This window comes from Pygocentrus nattereri, chromosome 2 (assembly GCF_015220715.1).
Source record: "Pygocentrus nattereri isolate fPygNat1 chromosome 2, fPygNat1.pri, whole genome shotgun sequence".
In the NCBI taxonomy this organism is placed as follows: Eukaryota; Metazoa; Chordata; class Actinopteri; order Characiformes; family Serrasalmidae; genus Pygocentrus; species Pygocentrus nattereri.
Window position 1 is genome coordinate 48,921,123 of NC_051212.1, and position 22,884 is coordinate 48,944,006.

The window sequence follows — 22,884 nt, forward strand, 5'->3', positions numbered from 1 at the left end:
TACACACTATAGATTCATACCGGATTAAACTAATTCCACAGTTATTACTGTCAGACTGTAAATATTACACACTATAGATTCATACTGGATTAAACTAATTCCACAGTTATTACTGTCAGACTGTAAATATTACACACTATACATTCATACTGGATTAAAATAATTCCACAGTTATTACTGTCAGACTGTAAATATTACACACTATACATTCACACTGGATTAAACTAATTCCACAGTTATTACTGTCAGACTGTAAATATTACACACTATAGATTCATACTGGATTAAACTAATTCCACAGTTATTACTGTCAGACTGTAAATATTACACACTATACATTCATACTGGATTAAAATAATTCCACAGTTATTACTGTCAGACTGCAAATATTACAAACTATAGATTCATACCGGATTAAACTAATTCCACAGTTATTACTGTCAGACTGTAAATATTACACACTATACATTCATACTGGATTAAACTAATTCCACAGTTATTACTGTCAGACTGTAAATATTACACACTATAGATTCATACTGGATTAAACTAATTCCACAGTTATTACTGTCAGACTGTAAATATTACACACTATAGATTCATACCGGATTAAACTAATTCCACAGTTATTACTGTCAGACTGTAAATATTACACACTATAGATTCATACTGGATTAAACTAATTCCACAGTTATTACTGTCAGACTGTAAATATTACACACTATACATTCATACTGGATTAAACTAATTCCACAGTTATTACTGTCAGACTGTAAATATTACACACTATACATTCATACTGGATTAAACTAATTCCACAGTTATTACTGTCAGACTGTAAATATTACACACTATACATTCATACTGGATTAAACTAATTCCACAGTTATTACTGTCAGACTGTAAAAACAACATTCTGCAGATTCATTCTGGACTAAAATCTCTCCACATCTTTTACTTTCAAACTGAAAAACTACATAAACTGCCAATTCATACTGGATTAAAATCATTCTGCAGATTTACTGTCAGACTGTAAAGAGTCACACACTACAGATGCACAATGGATCGAAACCCCTCCCCAGGTAGAAGTATTCTAGCCCCAATAACTTTCTTTTCATGTTAATGTTCATAATTTTTTGCCATACTGTTATTTCTGTGCCTGGCAACATTTTAAACAGTCAGTAAAGCCTCTAAACGGTGTTGAATTTAGAGACAGTAAGAGGAATCGGGGGTAAGTGAGAGAGAGAGAGAGAGAGAGAGAGAGAGAGAGAGTAACGAGTGCTTGTTACTGATAGAAAACCTCGAAGGCAAACTCTCCGTGCATGAAAATCTTTCTCTTCTTCTTTTTCGGTGAAGACTAGAAGACAGAAAGAATCCCAGAGCACAATGCTAGCACAATCTAATCCCAAGCAGAGAGCAAACTCTAACGGCAGGCGAGCAGAAGAAAACAAACAAAAACACAAACAATCCCACAAACTAAAACCTACGCTATAGCGCGGCTATTTTTAATGCTGAAGCAGCGGACGGGCCATGCTGGCAGTGGATGAGTTCAGCAGGAATCCGTAAACACAAATGAATGCGTGTCAGACAGAAAGAAAGAGAAAAGAGGGCAGTGCGGCATAGAGGCGCTGTCTTGGTAGGGGGTATGACATACAGAGGGCTGCTTGTGTATTCTCACTGGCTCAGCAGTTTTTCAGCAGATTGCTGCCTGTGTTACTTTCTACTATCACAATGAGACAGTTAGCTGACTAAACAGTAAGACAAGAGAACAGCGTGGTAGAATATGTTAAACTACAGTTTTAACTAAACCTGCATTATGTATCATTTGTTAATCATGACTGCAACACAGATCACTGTGAAATGGATATTGCTGCAATACATAAGTGAACTCTCTGACCAATCACAGTGTTTTGTAGTGGGCTGTGTATATTTATAAAATGTATTTTTGTATGTATGTATAGTAATACATAGCAATATAATTACAAGAGTCAGGGCTGGTTACAGCTGTTTGGGGGCTCTAAGCGAACTGTTTGAGACCTCAACTTGCTTTTGCTGATGTACTGTAAAAATAAGTTAACCACAAATAATGCCTACCACAAGCTTTCTAAGTAATGCAGACATATAACTGCCTAATTCGTGTATTTCTAATTATCAGTCCAGATTAACCAATTAACCCAAATGTTATGAAGAGTCATTTTGTCCTTCCAACAAAAATCAAACCACCTTGGGATCATAGCTGTAAACATGTCTCAGTGTGTGCTGATGTACTAGTATAGGATAAAAAATATAAATAAAAACCCAGACTTACTTTGCTCTGCTTTAAGCTTTGGCTCTGCTTTTCTCACATCTCTGGCAGGAAACTTTTCCTCAAAAGCAGAACAGTTTCTTGTAAAATGTCTCTCAATGCTCAGCTTTTTACGTGGCTGAAGTCGCTTCTCATTCTCCGGCTTCTTGTTGGAATTTTGCCGTTCCACCTTAAATGGTGCCCGAGGTGCCAGAATCTAACTGCTGCACCATTTAAGGTGGAACAAGAGAATCTGACTTCAGCTTCATGACTTTTGACAGTTTTTCGCTGCAGGTTAAATGTATCAGGGAACCAGAGAGTTTATAAATACAAACAAGTGCATTTGTCTCCAAATTACTGATGTTCGTCTTAAATCTTTCTCTTTGCCTTTTTGTTAACTACTAGCTAGGCGAGATTGTTGTTGCTATGGTGACCAGCAGTCTGCAGGCCAACCATCAGCATTAAAGGGCGAATGAGCAGTTATACATGAACTCCAGCGTTTAAGATCATTTATTGTTAAAACTGTGTTGAACGATCAGCAGAGCTTTATTTTCCTTTATTTTTACCTAAAAATCGAATTCTGCTGTGGAGCCACAACAGAACAGTAAAAGAGCCGAATACCGAGCCCTGGACTAGATGCTCGTTTTAGTGTTCTAGTTTAAATTACAGAAAACTATCAGCTTTCTGGGTCCAGGGGTCTGTTCTTGCTCACCTCACTAACTTTAAGCATACATCAATCCAAATCTGGTGAAAGTTCTGTTACAAATGTTTTACTCACTACATATACGGTAGTATGATTTGTGGTTCAGTATTTTTTGTTGTTGTTTTTTTACTATTTTGCACAATAAAAACAGTTTAAGGTTGTTTAAGGTTCTAATTAAAATATTTCAGACATTCCAGAATAATAAGCCACTGTTAACCTAAAAAACAGTTTGTTTAAGCATCTTAGATGGTTGCATTTGAAAATATATGTATACTGTGATATTTACCAAAACTGTCAGAAACCTGACACTGTGATAACATTTTGGCCATTAAATATTAATATAGAATTCAATATCATGGGTGTGCTTTGAATGTGACTCAGCCAGTCAGATTTCAGGACTATTCATTTTATAACAGTATTTTGTCTATTTTGTCTGTGAAGCCCCAGTTTCAATACTTGAAATTTACATATCACAAGCAAGAATTATAACTTAACTTTGCTTTAGCAAAATTGTTCCTGACTCTGTTCAATGTCATGTCACTGAAGCTTCAGTGCAACACACACAAACAGAAAATGTGGAGAGAAAAGAAAAAAGAAAGAGACAGAAGCACAGTGTGATCCTTCAGTCCCATCAAACCAGCTCACTATTTTTGCTCTCCACTTAAGGGTTAAGAGAACTGATGATAGGTGGATGGACAGACTACATGAAGGAGAGAATGGAGGTAAGGGGGGAGGAGACGGAAGGGTTTTAACAGGCTGCGGTGATGACATTTCATCAGATTTACAGGCTGGAAGAATGAAGAGTGCTCCCCTGAGACCTACCGGTCACACAGACTTCCCAACACCAAATCCTCCCCCAAACTGTGTGTGAGAGAGAACGTGTGTGGGCATTTGTGTTCCTGTACATGTCTTTTACTGGTCATGAAGTAGATGTAAGCGCAGTGAGCACATCTGTATGCTTGAGTATTTTAAATATGCAAGTGATGCTCAATCAAGTCCTATAAAAGTTGGCACAGTATGCGGAACGCAGATGAATACAGAAAGCAGGGATTTAGAAATCGTAATAAAAAGTGATTTAAAATTTTTTGGAAAAATATACATTTTCATTCTGAAACTGATGCCTGCAAGATGTTCCAAAAACAGTAGGGGGCAGGGCAGTTGAAGACTAGGAACACTGTAAAACATCTCGAAAGCATCTTAAACAGGTGATGTGATCATGCCTGGGTATTAATGAAGCATCCAGGAAGGCTTAGCAATATCTTGACAAACCATCTGTCACTGCACCCACAAACGCCAGTTAAGACTGTGTTATACACAGCTGAATCATATGTCAACAAAGTCCAGAAAAGCTCCAGACTTCTCTGGACTCAAGCCCATCTAAAATGGACTGATGCACGGTGGGAACATGTAATGTGGTCTGATAAAAATGGATGTTGAGTTCTACAGGATAAAGGAGAAGATGACCATTCGGACTGTTACCAGTGTGAAGTTCAAATGCGACGGTCTGGATTGAATGGAGGGCCTTAACTGGTAACTTGCTCATCTGTGAAAGCACCACTAAAGCTGAAAACACTTTGAGCAACACATTCGAGATGCCCCTAGACGACGTCATTTTCAGAGGCACCAATGCTTATTTGAACATGACAATTTCAAGCCACATTCTATATTCTAGTTTTACAGCATTGTAGTGTAAGAGAGAGCGAGTGCAGGCGCTAGACGGACGGGCCAGCAGTCCAAATGCGCTGAAAAAGAATGCAAAACATAACAGATCCACTGAAAACACAAGCAAAACGATGGACCCATGAAGCTGCACAGCAGGAAGTGGATCAGCTTGTGTTCACTTTACGGAATTGGTTAAGATCCACTTTGGACTTTCAAATTACTTGGACTTTACACTAAAACATTTTTGCTTTGAGTGCCCTGCATCTTAATTATGTTCATTTTATGAAAACAAATGACTGACCATTCCATTTTGTCACTACCAAAACAATCCTAACACTTACAAAACTTTACTAAATGTTTCAGTAGTAACAATTTTGAGCAGAACTCAGAACCACTAGCCAGTACATGACTACCAAACACACATAAAATCATAATATCTGTCATTAAAACACACAAAAAAATATGTGCCCATTCTTAATGTTACACACTGACTTTGGGACACATTTACCACTCCATGTGTCCATGAGGGACAGGGATACAGTCTCAGGGTGTGGCTAAAATAAGACTTCACCTACAGATTAAAATGCATTGTGTTTTGGTAGTGACACAAAAACGTGAGACAGCATTTTTCAGAATAAATTTTTTTGTTTTTTAAATGAAACCACTTAAAAATGAAAACTACTTTTTTTAAGCAGCATTAAAAAAAAATGTTAAAAGCATGAAGTGTTACTTCCACAAGTGTAAATTTAGGGCTTAGAGTCCAGGATAGAGACCTCCCAATGGAAAGAACCCTTTAAATGATGACTTTGTACATCTTTATCTTATTACCAATAATATCTTGGGTTTACATCGGTCATAACATAATCATTGTAAATATCTAAGGTCTAGACATTTCTTGCTTTTTTATAGTTTTTTACTGATTCCAGCTTTGAGTTGAAGGAGGTCAAGTCTTGTGAAAACAATGCATATTTTTAAGTATTAAAACTAAAAGCGTGTTCATCAGCAGTCATGATGCGCCAGCGTGCCCTGGTGTGATTCATGATGGAAATGGCAGTGACTCGTTGAGCACATTATTGCTGCTTCCTGCTGCACAATTTCCATCTATAAACTAATACTCGTATCTTTTCCACAAGCCTAATTCACCAGTTTATTGCCTCAGAGATCCAGAGCCAGTGATAGAGCCCTCACTCCAACGCGTGTCTATATGAGGTTTTTGATATGCACTGTGTTCCAGCTGAAGGTCATTATGAACATACATACAGAGGTTGGTATGCATGGCTACTCTTATCAATTCAGCAGATCTGTTAATTGAGTTTCGCTTCGTTCACAAGGATAAAGGAAACAATAGAAAAACTGCAGAGGCTGAATTTAAAGCATTGATATCTGTCTTTCCTGTTTAATTACTCAGCATCAGACCACACACACACACACACACACACACACACACACACACACACACACACACACACACACACACACACACACCCCTAGCCTATTCGCTCTTCTTATGTCAATAGAGTGACCTCACCACCCTTGTAAATGTTCTGAGAAATGTTCGACTGAGGCTGGCTGACATTATGAGGCAATGATGTAAGTGGAAATACACCATACTCACTTAGTAATAACCCCCCACAATAAATCAGAGAAATCCATCCATCCATCCATCCATCTATCCATCCATCCATCCATCCATCCATCCATCCATCCATCATCTTTGAATCTATCCATCCCTCCCTGTCCTGCCCTAAATGTCTGCCTACTGGATGTGTGCTGGGAATTGTTTATATTGCACTGATTCAATAAAAAAATTGGAAAAATCTTTCCACTTGACACCTTTCCTTCCATCCATTCATTCAACCTTTTATCCATCCGTCTCTCTATCCATCCATCAATCTTTCAGTCCATCCATGCCCAGCATCTCCTCCATATTTGCCATATCTGCCTACTGAATGTACTTGTATGCTGGAAGGTCTTTGTCTTGCTCTACCTCTATAAACAAAACTCCCACTTGGTCATAAACAATTTCATAGAACTGCATTAATTCAATCATTCATTCAAATCCTGTATTATCTACTGTATTTCCACCCACTAGAGTCAAATCCCTAATACTGTTTTAAATGCTGTGTACGTTCAGCACATATCATGTTAACATTAATATTTTGCTGACTATATTCAATCATTCACTTCAAAATTCATGCAAATTCATCCAATCCTTGCAAGGACTCACAATTTCGTCCACTTTGTTTTGCCATGTACGGAACCTCGGTGGTGACATCCCATATAAATAAAAAGAATGCGTGGCCACATCTTATAAACGTGTGGGAATGAGATCCTAATGCATGGACATGACTTAATAAGGCATAGGAATGAGATAATTAAGTTGTGGCGATTTAAGTTATGGCTAATTTGTTTAAAATAAGAAAAGAGTGTGCTAATTGTTTTATGATCTTGGTTTCAGAGTCACAGTGCAACTGGATGTTCTATCAAATAAAATCTGAGTGGACCTTATTTTTCCATTTTTTTCTCACCTTTCTGGCATATTTGACTGTAGAAATATTGCATGTTTCGTATAGAAGTAGTTTCATTACATACATTCAATATGGAAAATATGTTTCTTTTAGAATTTTTAAAACTGTTTACAGTTTTCAGTGATACACTAAATAGGGAATTTGCTTTTCCCTTATTTTTATCATGAACTAACTAGGCTACATTCAAAACAGGGTGAAGAAATATGCAGTCATATGCAGAAGTACTAATTCTAGGTGTAAATAAGTCACTTCTACAGAGAACAAGCTTAACATTTTCTGCAGATTTTACATTTGCATTCATTAGTTGGGTTTAAAAACAAAGCACATGTATTGCCACAAATACTGAGAAAAGTAGCTGTAAAATCAACCATTTCAGCACAGAACAATCACAAAAGACGCTGCATGATCCGGGTGAGACTACTCTGTTTATTTAAATATTACTTGTTTACTATTTGCATTCTGTATGTCCATGTATGTATGTAAACATCTCCATTGAATTGGACTGATTTTAAAATACATGCTTTTATTCATCCATCCATCAGTGTTTCTCTCCACCAACTCATCCTCAACACCACTATGTTTGCTTATTGTTATAGTTGTTTATCTTTCTCTAACTCTATAAACAAAACTCATGTTTCCACTTTTCCTAGGATCTGTTCATTTAATCTTCCATCCATCCATCCATCCATCCATCCATCCATCCATCCATCCATGCATCCATCCATCCATCCATGCATCCATCCATCCATCCATCCATCCATCCATCCATCCATCCATCCATCCACCCAGTTTATTTTGCTTTAATCTTTCCAATCCTCTCATTCATTCCACATCTGTTGGACTCACTGGTGCAGGCCATGGATCGGGGGTCCATGTCGGCACGGTAGAAGCCCTTCTCACACTCGCACTCAGAGGCTTTCTCCTGGTGAGAGTAGCTGTGAGGTGGACACTTGCTGCAGTAGCCGTCCATTGACGAAGCCTTGTAGGTGCCCGGTCTGCAAGCTGCAAAGCACAGAACAAAGAAACATGAGCACAAGCTTCTACCCTCACGTTTCTATTTGGGACTTTCAAAATCAGCTGATATTAAGCTTCCATGGAATTACCAGAATCATTCCTTTAAGCTTTATATAAAAAAAAATCACTCAAAACATGTAAAAAATGTCTAGAAAAAAGTTAGAAACTAAAAGAAAAAATAAGAAAAATTAGATATATTGACTAGATTTAAGATATTTTCACTTGTTAAGAGATCATTCCTTGCAGTGAAACCGATATCAATACTGGTGACAAAATATCAGTCAAACTTTACTGTCCATCTTTCTCCTTGCTGTCTTTTCCTGGACTTCTTCAGAGATATTACAACACCCCATCTTCAGAAGGAATATAGGTCAGGCAACTTGTACTTAAATAAGCAAAAGGAAGAAAAACGACTCCGAGTACACGAGTTCCTAATAGCTTCCCGAAGCAGAGGGTCCCTCAAGGACTCCATGGACCAGAATGTCCCCGGATCTTCGATTTGCATGCAGCCATTTTCCTCTTTCAGGATGCACACCCCCAGCATGTTTACAAAACTCAGCATGTCTACACAGCTGTCTTTTTTTAGTCTACGAGTCATTTTAATGGAAAAGGAGCAGAACCGTCGTAGCACCCTAAGATTCTCACTTTTTTCTGTTTTATTCCTCTCCTCCCACCCCCAGTCTCCTTCGCCCAGAGCCCTGTTGGATGACCCAGTTTCAACAACTCTCCAAGGAGCCATGTTCAACTACACGAGAGCAAATTTCCTCTTTTTTCCACCCTCACTTGCAAAACGGGAACTCGTTGACCAAACATTTAAAAGGAAGCAGTGAGCATTTGCGAAACGCTCCCAGTGCTAGCATATTTGCTAATACTCTGGGAATATTTTGCAACTCAGCTTCATGTTCATCAAAGTCTCTTCCTTAGTATGAAGAGCACGTTTTCCATAAATAATGACTTGACAGCTTTACTTTACAAACTACTGTTGTCAGCCCAAAGTTGGTTTACACACCTGAAAGGTCTGACTGCTGATGAAAGCTGAGAACCACCACACTGACCTAGGCTGGCCTAGGTGCTGCAAAAATGTTGGGGGCCCTGAGGACCAGGTTGGGAACCACTATGTCTAACAGTATCCAGACACCCCTTCTAATTAAAGAATTCAGCTACTTTAAGGTGTTGAGATAAGTGCTCCACTGTGTGCACAATACTTGTATAATCTCCAGAGAAGCTTTGCCAGTAGAATGGGACGCTCTGGAGCAGCTGCATATGAGCCTAAGTTCACCATGTCCAATGCCAAGTGTCAGCAAGAGGGGTATAAAGCCCCCCAGCATTAGGCTTTGGAGCTGTGGAACTGCATTATATGAAGTGATGGAGCTCCATCCAATACCTTTGGGAAGAGCTGAAGTGATGTTTGTGATCCAGAACTAATAGTTACGGTCAGTACCTGACCTCACTAATGGCTGCTCCTGGAAGCTCAGCCTGACTAGTCCAAGAGCTGATTATTATTCAACTCCATAAACTTAACCTGCTTGAAGCATTTCAGTTGTGAAGCTGCTGTCAGATCCAAACCTCATATGTCCATTGCTGTTGAATGAATGGACATGAATGGACCAAAAGATGTAGTCTGACCACATTCATTTACATTAAAAGTGAAGTACGTTGTTGTCTTCTTGTGTAATAATTTAAGAGATACAAGGTTTTATTCTAACAGCGCCGATAAGTTGCCTTGGTGATGTAGCCTGGTAAAAAAAACCACAATCCACCAATGTGAAACAAAAAAATCCAGCATTACATCAGACTAATCTTAAAGTAAGCTGGCTAAGCAAGACATCCGGCTTTACGCGACAGTCCCCTGCTTAGTCTTTAAGATATTAAAGCAGTAAGGAAAGCTGCTCATTTGTTCCTCGTTTTGTTCCCCAAACTTTTGATGGGCAGTGTATGCAAATGCAGAGGCGTGGAGGAATGCTAATGAAACAGGAGGGCAAGTTTATTTGATTGCCAAGCCGCTCGACACAAGAAGAGGGATAAGGCTGGTGGGACGGTGGGAGGGGTGTCTCAGGGGTATGGCCGTAAATTCACAGAGCAGTTAAGGTGCGAGTGCGGCGCGCAATCTGCACGGTGAGCAAATTGGACGATCCCGGCCGGCCGGCGAGGTCAAGCCATCGGTGGTGTCGGAAACGCAATTCAATTGATGGATCAATGCCATGATGAATTTACCCTCGCCGTGATTGTGCGTGCGAAGCGGTGAAGGTCACGGATTTAATCAAGGCCTGCGCTCGTAAATCTGCACACATATGTACGCATACACACACACACCCACACACACACGTGCTGGAGGCCACAAGTTAACACCATGATCGCGGCGCCTCCTCCCTTTATTTCTCATGCCCACGCATCCCTTTCCGCTGCTACGCAGGGCCCAACGTTCACCACCAAAAAACAATTATTACAGTATAATGCTAAAAGAAAATGTCATCTTCAAATTCAATTACACGGTGACTGCAGGGGTTTGCTTGAGTAGAAATTTATTAACTAATAAGGTCTGGGATTGTGAGGTCACTGACGCACAAAAAAAGAAGAAATTGTTAATTAAAAGGAGACAGACTTCTAAAGTACCACTACATTTCAGAGAAAAAGCAAACACTGATGTGGGTAAGACTGAATGAACACTGGAGACAAAGTACTTCACAATGCAAAGGCACTAATGCTAACAGCCCCCCTCCCACTGTAGCTGAGATGCACTGGTAGCAACGTTGCCTTGCTAAGTATTAGCATAAAATAAGCCAATAAGCATCCTCGTTCCCCAATCTAGGCCGTGAATTGGCTGTCTAAGCTATATTAGGATCGATATTATGAGTTTGAGTGTGTACATACACCCACCATCCGTTTGTGATTTAGAATAAGGTGTGGAAGAGAGAATCATATTGGGATCTGAAATGTACAACGATACCCAGACTTTCTCACAACACACCATAAAATATTTAGGCACGATCCCATTTCACACTTTGCCCCATACCACTTAGCCCTTAGCCCTCTGTTCTGCATGTTCACGTCTAGGGGTAGGGTGTCCAGATTCTCTTGAGATAGAGGGATAGGGTGAAGTGTTAGGGCTACATGGCCCTTCAAACTGAGACTCACTCCAAATAGAGTGTTAGCAGAAAAAAGAAAAACCGGCAAGATGGATATTATGGTCATTTTCTTCATAACAAGAACAAAAAAAATCGATAATAGCATGCTAATGTCTTGGTAGCTAGCTAGCTAACTTTCCTGTTCCACCTTAAATATCCCAGCAGTGTTGACGTCTGAAGCGCCAGAAAGTAACTGCTCACAGTGAAATGGGAAAATTCAAAGAAGAAGCTGGTGAATATCTGACTTCAGCTTCATATCACCAAAGAATTAGTGGTGGGCCATAATAAATAATTGTCTTATAGCCCCTCTATGAAAGCATTTGATGCCCTAAATGTAACTAAAGCCCCACAGCGAGGAGCTGAACTTTTCCCTTCTATGCCATCACTGAAGACGAGCCGGGTCGCCTACAGAGTAGCGCTAGTAGCTGTTAATAAAGCAACATTTTTTTTTTTTTTATTTGAGGGTTGTCCCATTTTGTAGGGCAAGATTTCAACCACTACTCCTTGTAACTCAGTTCCAATGGGTTAAGGTGAAAATCGACAACAAGGGGTAGTGGTAAAAAGGATTGGGCCAAAGTGTCCTGTAAATGTTTCACATAGGACATCCTTCAGCATACGGCAATTAGCGAATTAAGTACTCAAATGAAGTAGGGAAAATGATGAAGAGTGGAGTGCAGCTGGAGAGAGAGAGAGAGAGAGAAAGAGAAAGAGAGAGAAAGAAAGACTGAGTGAATGAAGGTCTAATCACTGGTTAAGTGTCTGGGCACTGTGCCCCTGTTGGACTCCTGCTGGGGGTTGCCTGGCTGCTCCTCAATGGCACAAATCCATGCCCTGGCCACACACACACACACACACACACACACACACACACACACACACACACACACACAAACGGGACCTCACTGGTGAAAGAAATCCCCTTCTGTATGACTAACTATCTCTGAGTTTTCCTAAGCACCACTGAGAACAGCAGTGACCTCCAGCACAAAGCAGTGACCTCAAGTACCAAAACAGAAACACACTGCAGCTGCCTCCTCTATTCTCTCGAGCGACATGAACACATAAACAGACCACATAAACATACAAAATCCCTCATTAGAACAGATTAGCCATGCACTGGCAGTTTCTTTTGACTGGTAACCGACTGCCAAAGGTCACTGATTAATCATTGGTTGACAAGGCTAAAGTCAACGTCCATGACCCATGAAAATATCAACAATAAAACTGACCAACTGAAACTGAAAAACTGAAATCTGAGCTTCATCCAAAGCCAAAGTAAAATATCTGATATACACATATGACACAATTTAATGACACTGTACTTTCTGTACAACTATTGTTTATTTTCTGATATTAATATAAAAAAAAAAACACAAAGACTCACGAAACTGATCAGTGAAATATATATCAATGAAATAATTCAATAACAATAATAATATCATTAATAACACAATGCCCGTTAAATCTACCAATCTAAACTTCTGCTCCAGAGATCTTACAACAGCAGCTGGAAAGTTTGTCTTGATGGTCAGTCCAAAGGATTGTGTCATGTTATGAATCATCATAATTAGATCATAACCCAGCCATGCCTCACATCACACAGGCTGTAAAACACATTGGTAAGCCTCATGTACGAATGAGCCAATGTGTTACTGCCACAATATTCGGTCTTAACATCATGAGTGTTTTATGAAGCACAAAACGTGGCCTGCTCAAATATTACTGCACATTTTAAGTTTCATTTTCTTTCCAATATGTTAAAATCAGCAAATAACCAGACACTGTACACTACGTCTTGCAGGTAATGGCCATATCTAAGTTATCGGTAACTCTACAGAAGAAGGCAGAAATGTTCACTCACACAAAAGAGATATCTGTAATATCTTTTGCAGATGTTTGTTTTTCCATATAGTCCATTGTTGTAGTGACATATTTGCATCCTCACATCTACAATTTCAAAAACAGCCCTCAACTTGAATGACAAACCCACCTATTTAAATAGGTACGGTTGCTTATGTGGAATAAAATCAAATCAAATGATTGTGTTCTCAACCAGTAGTATTGGTCAAAGAACTGGTCATTTGCTGTTTAATCATTTACATCCCTAAAACAACCCTCCTGCATCTTTCAAAGAACACTGCATTCGCACACTGGCCTTCCTGCTCTTTTCTAAGTACAGAGAAAGAAGGATGATAATACAGATGCAGCACACAGAGATTAGGATGCTGTATTCCTTTAATAAAGCTCCTTTAATTGCTTCATTTCACATCAAATGAGATAACGGAGCAGGTTAGAATATCTCGAGGAGCATGAAGAAAATGTTTGCGCCTATATACACTCAACTTGCCTCTAGGATGTCCTGTGGACAAGATTTCCACTCAGGCCCATGAGAATACATCTAAATTGGCAGAACACCCTGCGAAAGCTAGTTTCTGGGGTATACGAGGGTGTATATGTGTGTGTGTCGCACTGCCTGTAAGCCTCAGGGACTGTAAGGACCCCAAAGGGAACAAGCCTGTCTCAGTACAGCCGCAGCAGACGCACTGCAGAGAGCTTCTAATATGAAGCCTGATTTAGAAGAAAGAATGTCCTCTAAGTGCTGAGGCAAAGACTTGTACTGGAAACTCAAGACAACTTTTAGCCAGGAGGGCTAGAAAATGTACTTTCCTCCCACTTAACTGTTTTAGACCCACATAAGGGCCTTTACGCTTTCGCGTTGCTTGGTGTGGAGCATTTTTGAAGAGGTACACCAGATCTGACCTCCAGCACCAGTGCACTAGTCTGATAGTATCTGATACCAATACTGGCTTTATTAATAGGAATGGGTGTGCATCCGAGTACTCGTCCAACATGATCCTGGTTAGCTCTGTTAGCCTTTGAGTTCTTCTGAAGAGGCAGCTCCTATTAGTCATCTAACATGAAAACACTGATTTCTTCAGGCTATTGAATAATCAAACATGTTTTCAAGTGTATTCCTCTGCATGCGGCTATATTTTTCTGCAACAGCAGTTCAGTCAGTTAAACAGGTAAGCCTACATTATTTTTGGCCAATGTTTATTTTTTGTGCTGTTTATTCAAAAACAAACATCTGCTCAGAACCTCTCATAACACTCAAATAGTAAATATAAAATGAATCATCATGCCCATGCCTACTTATTCAATACACTGACCTTCTTAAATAAATCATGGATTTTGGTCAGACATGACTGATCCACACTCTTACACCGTAGCGCTTCACTGCTCCTCGCAACTCCACATTTCTCTATAACTGCATAATATAAAATCCACAAAGAGACCACAGAAAATCAATTATAGGTGCCATGTGGCTACACTTCTAAAATCTTTCAGGTAAACAAACGTCCGCAGGGTGTGTCCTGTGTCACAACTGTTTTGTAAACCTTGGCATATGATCGACTCTACTATGGTGGAATTTAGTTTATCAGCCTCTTGACTTTGAAACACGAGTGCCATAACTGAGCCTGTACCAGATCTGTACTCACTATTGCCCATTGCCCAAGTTTAAGCATTGAAATCGGTAACAGGAGAGAAATACATGGATCACACAAGTAACTTGTAACATCCACAGCCTATAGAGGTCCCTCTTACCAGATCATGCTTGTGTACGTACAGACCTCAGATTTATTATCTTCCTTGCCTCTGTCTTCTACTGATCATATCACGCAATTCTCAGTTCTTACTGCTGCTCTGCTTCCGTGGTTCTGACACTTTGCTGAACTTTGGTTTTTGAGTAATGGATGGTGTTACTGGCTTCAATACACAGAAGGTTTACAAACCTGTTTGTCTCCTGCTCCAAAGGTCGAACATGAGCTTGTTTCAATAAACTTAAATACACCAAACTAAAGTTGTAAGTGCCAGACTGACATAACGAGATACGTCCTACACGCTACAGTAGGAGATATCAGTCTATAAACAGACAACAAATCTTACATTCTTACATATTTTCTTTACCCCCGAGAGCAAGACATCACCCATAAAGACACAGGATGAAAAATGCTGAAAAAATGCCTACAAATTACCTTAAAAAACAAAAAAAAAGACAAAATGCAACTCTATGACCTGTTATACTGGCGGTACGGCTAATCTAGTTAATGTCAAATTAAATTTTAAACATTAAAATCAAATTTAGTTTCTCCTTCACCCCAAATGTAGTCGATCAGCCAAGACGTTTGATATCTGTTTAATTCAGTCAAAACAAGGTGAAGGACGTGTCTACTGAGGATGCAAGACAATTATTTACTACTGACTTCATCAGTATAACACTGATCTTGCATTTGAGACATAAACTGTAAGCCAAACGAAACTTGCACGGAATCTGACCCAACACCTTCTGACGCTATAATGCTAATAAACTTTATGTAGATTCAGACGCTGTAAGATAGACTGTTATCTATAAAATTGAGCAAAAGTGACATTGTTAGAAAAATAAGCCTCCTTGTTCCAGTGCAAGACTAAAAATTTCAGATAAAAAAAGGTCTTTGCTGATTCATTTTATCTGAAATGAGCAGAAAATTGCATAACATGGCCAATCCAACACTTTAAATTACACACATTAGGGGGATACGTCTGCTTCTTTCTCTCGACCAGTATTCTCCGAAGCATCCAGAGCTAAAGAAGATGTCCATGCCCGCTGTGCTCTGGACTAAATAAGCACTTACTCAGATAGCAAATCATGAGAGAGAGAGAGAGAGGAAACGGGCTCCTACAGAAAGCTCCATCTCTGATGTCTTCGGCAGGCCTGTGTGATTAAAAATTCATACCACTCTCAGAATCCGCTCCTTTTGTTTATGGCAATCGATAGCTTTTAGATATGATGTCTGTGGAGGGAAGGCTCGCTCGGGGGGAGAAGCGGCGGCAGGCAGAAACGATCCCACTGACAACACGCCGTTGTTGACAAAGTCGATCCCCGTTTTAATTCGCTCGGGTGCTGCTGGAGAGCGCGGCTTGACGACACAATTGGCAGCGGTTTCGACAAAGAAGTTTAAGAAAGGGCCTTTCCTCATTGCGTCTGTGTTGAAGCCTGTCCAGGTAATACAAGGAGGAGAGGAATGCTTGTGCTCACATTCATTTAACCAGTTCTAAACTCCAATCTATACTACGTTTGTGCGTATAAGCAAAAGAGCAGAATCTTATTATGGTGTGAATTTCATAATAAGATTGTGTGTCCGGTTTTGTTTTGGTCATTGAAACTAATGTAATGTTGGTTCAAACTTGTCGATAAGAATGTAAATCGAATGTAAATGCAATTAATTATATAACCATACGTTTATGATGTAAGTATTTAAATAATCACGTTACGTGAACATCAAAGTGTTAATGAAGGCCGTGAATTACAACGGAACGAATAAGGAGTTCATTTGCTCTGGAATTGCTCCAGATTTTGCTTCATTCGTCTTCCAAACAAAGGCCAAGCCCTGCCCCAGTGAAGTGTGGCCTAAGTGCGAACAGTCCAACTGGAACCATCCATGCGCCTTCAGCCTTAATATATGCGCCCATGGCTGTGTTAATTGGCTGTTGTGGGAAGAATACATTACCGAAACTGTGACTTGTTATCCAACTGGCGGAGAAGAGAAGAGCGTTTTTCAATTACTGCCCTTTGTTCTTTAGCGGAAAACAACTTAAGAAGATAAGTAGGCCCTGCATTATGCAGCAGCCAGCGTCCTTTAAAGGAACGATGCTAAGTAAACAGCAGTCACACCAAAGTCAGTGTAGCACCAAAATCAATGAACAGCAGACGGTGTTTGTGTAGAAAACACATCCACTTATTCAAAGAGGACATGCATTCTCTGATTTTGCAGCTCGACTTCATAACAGCTAATTTCCTAATTGGTTTACTTTTCCAGCGACATTGAAACATGGGGATGTGTAAGACTTCAATGAGTATTTCATTACAGGCCTATGCAAGCACAAACAGTTATAGCTCTCATGAAAGAGGATAGCTGGGAAAGCAGGCCCCAGCTCAAGACTGGGCGATAACGATGAAATGATATTTGAAGGCAATTTAAAAGCAGTTGTCTATAAAAGCCTATAAAAAAAAAGTACAGGCAGATGCAGGTCAAGGTCCCAAATTATACAGTCATTTATTTATCTCTAATCCAAATGCTTGCTTAAGCAATAAATGAATCATTTTTCAGTGGATATTTCTGAGGAGATCAGAAATGACAGCTCATTTGCATAAGTTCCAAAACCACAGCTCAAAAATGATTAAAAATGATCAAGAAAATGCGACTGCTAGCAAATAACAACACCTAGCAAGACCAGATAGAGCACTTAAAGCTTTCATCTTTGAGAGAGTGGAGAAAATCAAGCTGCTTCAAGTGTGAAAACATCCACAGGGGCTTCTGTCCATCCTTCCACTGTGAGAAGACGACTCAGCACTATGGGTCTGAAAGGATGTGTAGCTGATTTTCAGCCCAAATATAACTTTCTCTAACTTGGTCAATCCTGGGAGCCGATCAGTGACTTAAAACATATGAAGCATATTTTGCCTGAGTCACCAGAATGCACCATTTAAGGTGGAACTGGAAAATTTCAACTTGAAGCTGGAGATTAGGCAGTCAACGTCAGCTTTGAGTAGAGGAAACATTTTTCCTGAAGGATATATCATTACATATCTGGCTCTTAATGCTCTAAACATGCTGTGTTTGTCATCAAAGCTTTGAGGATTCATTTCTGCTAGCACATTAGCATCCAAGCACTAATTTTAGTTTACTGGACTCGCTTCACAACCTATGGCTTTGGCAGGGGCTGACAATTAAAAAAAAAAAAGGCATAACTACAAAAATGATCATATGTCAGCCTTTTTCATCGCATATTTAAAACCCTATCCTTAAAGCAGGAGGACTGATTTGTGCTGTTAGCTGTGCCAGTTCTATAGGCTTCAGTTATTTCATGGCTATACTAGCCTGAGGCACCAGAGTGTGAATGTGGCACCATTTAAGGTGGAACGGGAAAATCTGAACAAATTGAAAACAAAACTGACCCCAGCTTTCTCAAGGGATTAAAGGCATGAAAACGGATGAGGAGGTTGCTCCGCTTCCGTTTGACAGGTGGGGATCATTAACTTACTAAGTGCTGTTTCACAGAAACAATAGGTCAGTATTGTTTTGTCCCATTTGCTCATGTATCTGATAGCAACTGGTTAGCTTCTCAGCAGCGAACCCACAACTGAGCTAACGTTAGTTCCATTATTTGCTTTGTCATTGTTCGCTTTAATGTTATATCACAGTATTTGTCCGTACAACGTTTGCAAAGTGTTTTTTGGTCATGAAAATCTAAAAATGTGTCGTCCATAAATTTGGGGATGGAGCTTCAGAATGAGCACTGAAGCGAGGAGTGTATTTGTTTGAAGATCAACAACAGTTCTCCAGAATCTCTAACGGCTATCGGCCGATTTTGCTGAACGGTGATCTTGATCATTAACAGCGCAAAAAACAATGATCAGTCCATCTCCAGCAAAGGATGAACACAAAAAAATCTCTGATACTATATTTAGGACTGCGTAATTTCCTGTTAAATAAATGAAGGGTGGTCCCTGACTTCTGCACAGTTCTGAATAAACACAAAAAATATCACATTTCCGACAATTCCCATATGGATGCGTTCTAAAAAGAACGGAAGTGTATAACAGGATGCCAACTTCTTTTGTGGAGCACTTCGTGTTGTTTGCAGGCTCTCTGTAATTGGTCTAAATATCTTTTTTATGACACATGTAATAAGTCATTGTTTTGCAAGTGTTATAAAGATAAACATGATTAACAATAACGATCATATTTTATTTAATCACTCTCCCACTCCTATCACACCTTATTACAAACTATATAGCAGACAGATGTGTCTCACAGCCAGTGGACAGAGGCTTCCTCTAACAAGTGTGAAATCTGTACGAAATGTAATCATGGCCAAAGAGTGTAATACCTCGTCCTGAGGCAAAAAACAGGGGTGTGAAAAAAGAGGACAAGGGAGGAGGGAGGGAAGGGAGAGGGAGAGAGAGGGAGACAGAGAGAGCGAGAGAGAGAGAGAGAGAGAGAGAGTGCTCCCACAGCCAGGGAAAATAGGAATCACACACTAGATAACTGTGCATTACATCCTGGAGGATGACATCATTACTGGAGCATGAGCCTCACACAGAGGTAGCTAGCTAATCGCCGGGGGGCCTGCTGCTTTCTGCATTGTGTGATAAGACCCTGAGTCCCTAAGAACATACATGCACACACAGAGCAAGCACACACGTAGCCAAGAGGTTCTATTCCTGCATCATATGATATCTGAGCTGCCTAGATATTCGCTACCCAAACCGTTATTATCATTATTCAGTGCCATTAAGTTGAGTCCGACTCCTGATGACCGTCTGGACAGTTTCTCCAGAATATCCTGTCTCCTGTTTGGGTCTTCAGGCTTCTGAATGGCTGGTTCATGATTCCTCCTATTGAATCCATTCGCCTTGCAGCGGATCGTTCTCTTCCTCTTTTACCGTCAACTCTTCCAAGCATCATGGTCTTTTCCAATTAACTGGCTCTTGTTTGAATAAGTCCAAAATAAGAGCTTCAGTTTGCTTAACTGGGCTTTAAGTGAGAGAGAAGGCTTGATTTCATTGAGGTTAGTCCTTTTAAAAGTCCTCGCCAACACTAACATTCAAAGGCATATATTTTTCCTAGCCCGCTTGTTTATTGTCTGGCTTTTACATTCATAAAGAAACACAAGGAAGATTATAGTCTTGGGTTTTCGAAAAAAGGGGTTTCAGGCTGGGTTTAGCTCAAAGTGTCTTGCAGCATCAGGCTCAAGTTTATTTGTTTTTGGTTTTCATAATGAATGTAGATGTTATGTAGTAGATTTCATGCACTCTCATGTCTGAGCTCTCTCTCTCTCCCTCTCCCTCTCCCTCTCCCTCTCCCTCTCCCTCCCTCTTTCCATTTGCTGCATTCAGAACAGCTCAAGAGTTTAAGGACTGCCCCTGAATAGAGGTGGGCAATATGTCAATATTTTACTGTCATAAAACTTGTCACAATCATAAAATTTTAGCTGACAATTAATTTCTGTTCATTGCATTTCTCTGTTAAAGTCTTATGCAGTCTTCCTTCCTAGCTGTCGTTCCTTAGCAGCACCCTGACCACAAGTGACCACAGACAGCTCACCGTCAAATAAAATAAACAATACTCACTTCTGCCCTCTAAACTTGTCCTAGCACTGGGTCAGACGTTAGAATGTGTTGTTTTTGTGAGATCTACATGTCTCAATGTTTGCATTTCTGCTTTCTTTCATTTACATGTATTTCCCTCAACCCAGTGGATAAAAACAGACAAATAACAACATAATTACTGTGATGGAAAGAAACCATTGTGAAATCTGACTCTGTAAAATAACTGTAGTCAGCTTAAATAATAACTGTGTATTATTTAGTAATAACTGTGATAGGACTAGTGTTTTTGTGATAAGCAGTGCACTTCTCTGAGCATATTGTGGATTTTGGTAGCACTCAAAAAAAATCTTGATCGACTGCATGTGTCATTACAAAAAGTGTGTAATTAAAATCATTTTTAATAGCAGTTTTTAAACGTTGCGCTACTAGTGCTCTGCGCCCGATTGCTAAGATATTGTAATACATATTGTGCATCATTAAAACGTCTTTAAATATAGTGATATGATCAAATATAGTGATATGACACTGATGGCGAGGGGGAAGTGTTGAGCTGGAGAAAAGTCAGAGCAGATCTTTCTCCTTGCTTGTTAAGCTCACATGAAGTGTATTGAGCATTTCTGCAGCAGAAGCGGTAGCGTGAGGAACGTTAGTGCAGTGTGGCTAACAGTCGTTTCACAAATAAATACTGATTAGTTCATTACAGATGAGCAAAATACCCGTTTTCCGTTGTTCATCTCAAGCTCTTTGCACTGTATAGCATACGATATCCCAGCAGGTTCAGGTCAGGGTCATGTTTGAGTCAAAGTAAATGTGTGCGGTAGTCATTTTTACTACAGCACACATTCCTACTTTCACAAAATCCAAACCAATGTGGTCACTGGAAATGGATTCTCCTTTTGAGGCTTGGCTACTCGCAGTCTTTCTTATTTTTTCAGGTCTCCCTAACACCATCAGGATGAGTAGCACTCACGCGTGGGCTGCTCCTGCATTTCTGGAAAGATGATTTGGGGCAAAGTCTGTCGGGAAAAGTGCTATTTAAATAAAACTGATTTTAATTGAACTGAACAGCTTAACTGCTTGTGAAGCCAAGCCATGACTAAGTCAACTTCCTTTATGCTTTATGTCTTGACATCGCCCTTGATCATCGTACCTCGTTGTTTGATCAGAAATATATTTGTAGGTCAAAATACTCAGGAAATTTTAAATGGGGAAGGACATTCAATCTCTTTTTTAATCCTGTTCTTTAGTGCTGACTTCAAAGTGGCACAGTTTTGACAATCGATCAGACCAAGAGAAAAAAAGCCTCTTCTTCATATATTAAAGTTGTCCATAAAATAATATTATTAAAATGTTGCTGATGATATTTTTGTGCCATGCAGTGATGCATTGATTCTCTTAAGATGAAGAAAATACATCAGATTTTGCCTTTCGCTAATTGCGTTTGGGACTTATTTTCATGGAGAATTCTTTTTCCGGCTCGAGGCCCAGTCAAACTCCGCTACCACGGAGAAAAATCTCCCAGTTTGCAGCCCAGTCAAACTCCGCTAACGAGGCGAAAGTCTCCCAGCTCATGGCCCAGTCAGTCCCCACCACTACAATGCAAAGCCTCCCAATCTGCAGCCCAGTCACTCTGCGCTATCATGGTAAAAAGTGTCCCAGCCCTGGAAGCTGAGGTACATGCAGAGATCGGTGGTATGTGGTGTTGTCACTGGCTCTCTCTCTCTCTCCCTCTCTCTCTCTCTCTCCCTCCCTCTCTCTCTCTCCCTCTCTCTCTCTCTCTCTCTCTCTCTCTTTCTCACACATACATGCACAGAAAGCACACAAACAACTAAAGCTTTTCAGCAGCTGACATGTTAATTAATATGCGTAGCAATGCATTCACTTATGCTTTTAGCAAAGGTCTGCAGGTCTTAGTATGCAGAAAAAAACAGGAACTCCACCGCATTTCTCTCTCCATTACAAACCCCAGAAGCGTTCATGGCAGCTGACGGAACCTTCCAGAAAAAAGGACACTCACTCATGCAGAAGCGAGAGGTGAGTGTCCTTGCAGTCGCCTTGGCAACGTCATTACCAGGTAACCCACTCTATCTCTCTCGCTCTTGGCCTTCCCCATGAGCAGTGTCGTTCCACTGGCTAACCGCTGGCATCCTACTGGCCTGTCCCTTTCAACACAGCATCAAAAATGCTAACATCGGTAATAACCACTTCACAATAGAAATATAAACAAACACTTATGACTTCCTTCCACCTTACAGGTCAACTACATAGGCAATTGTGCTCATTAGTGAATATTTACAGTATGGCTGAAACTGTGCATCAACAGATGGGCTACAGTCTCAAACTGTACACAGCAGGCTGGAGCTACAAGGTAGGGGTTTCTAATAAAGTGGCCTGTGAGTTTACAGAGTCTC

General features: G+C 40.0%; 1 protein-coding gene across 1 annotated transcript in view; it reads right to left on the minus strand.

Annotated features, from left to right (window-relative positions):
- Positions 1-22,884, minus strand: part of epha4b (eph receptor A4b) — a 189,112-nt gene that overhangs the window by 82,787 nt on the left and 83,441 nt on the right. Inside the window, exon 4 of the mRNA XM_017700284.2 lies at positions 8,024-8,179. Coding sequence (XP_017555773.1) covers positions 8,024-8,179 — 156 coding nt within the window. The remainder of the gene's footprint in view (positions 1-8,023; positions 8,180-22,884) is intronic.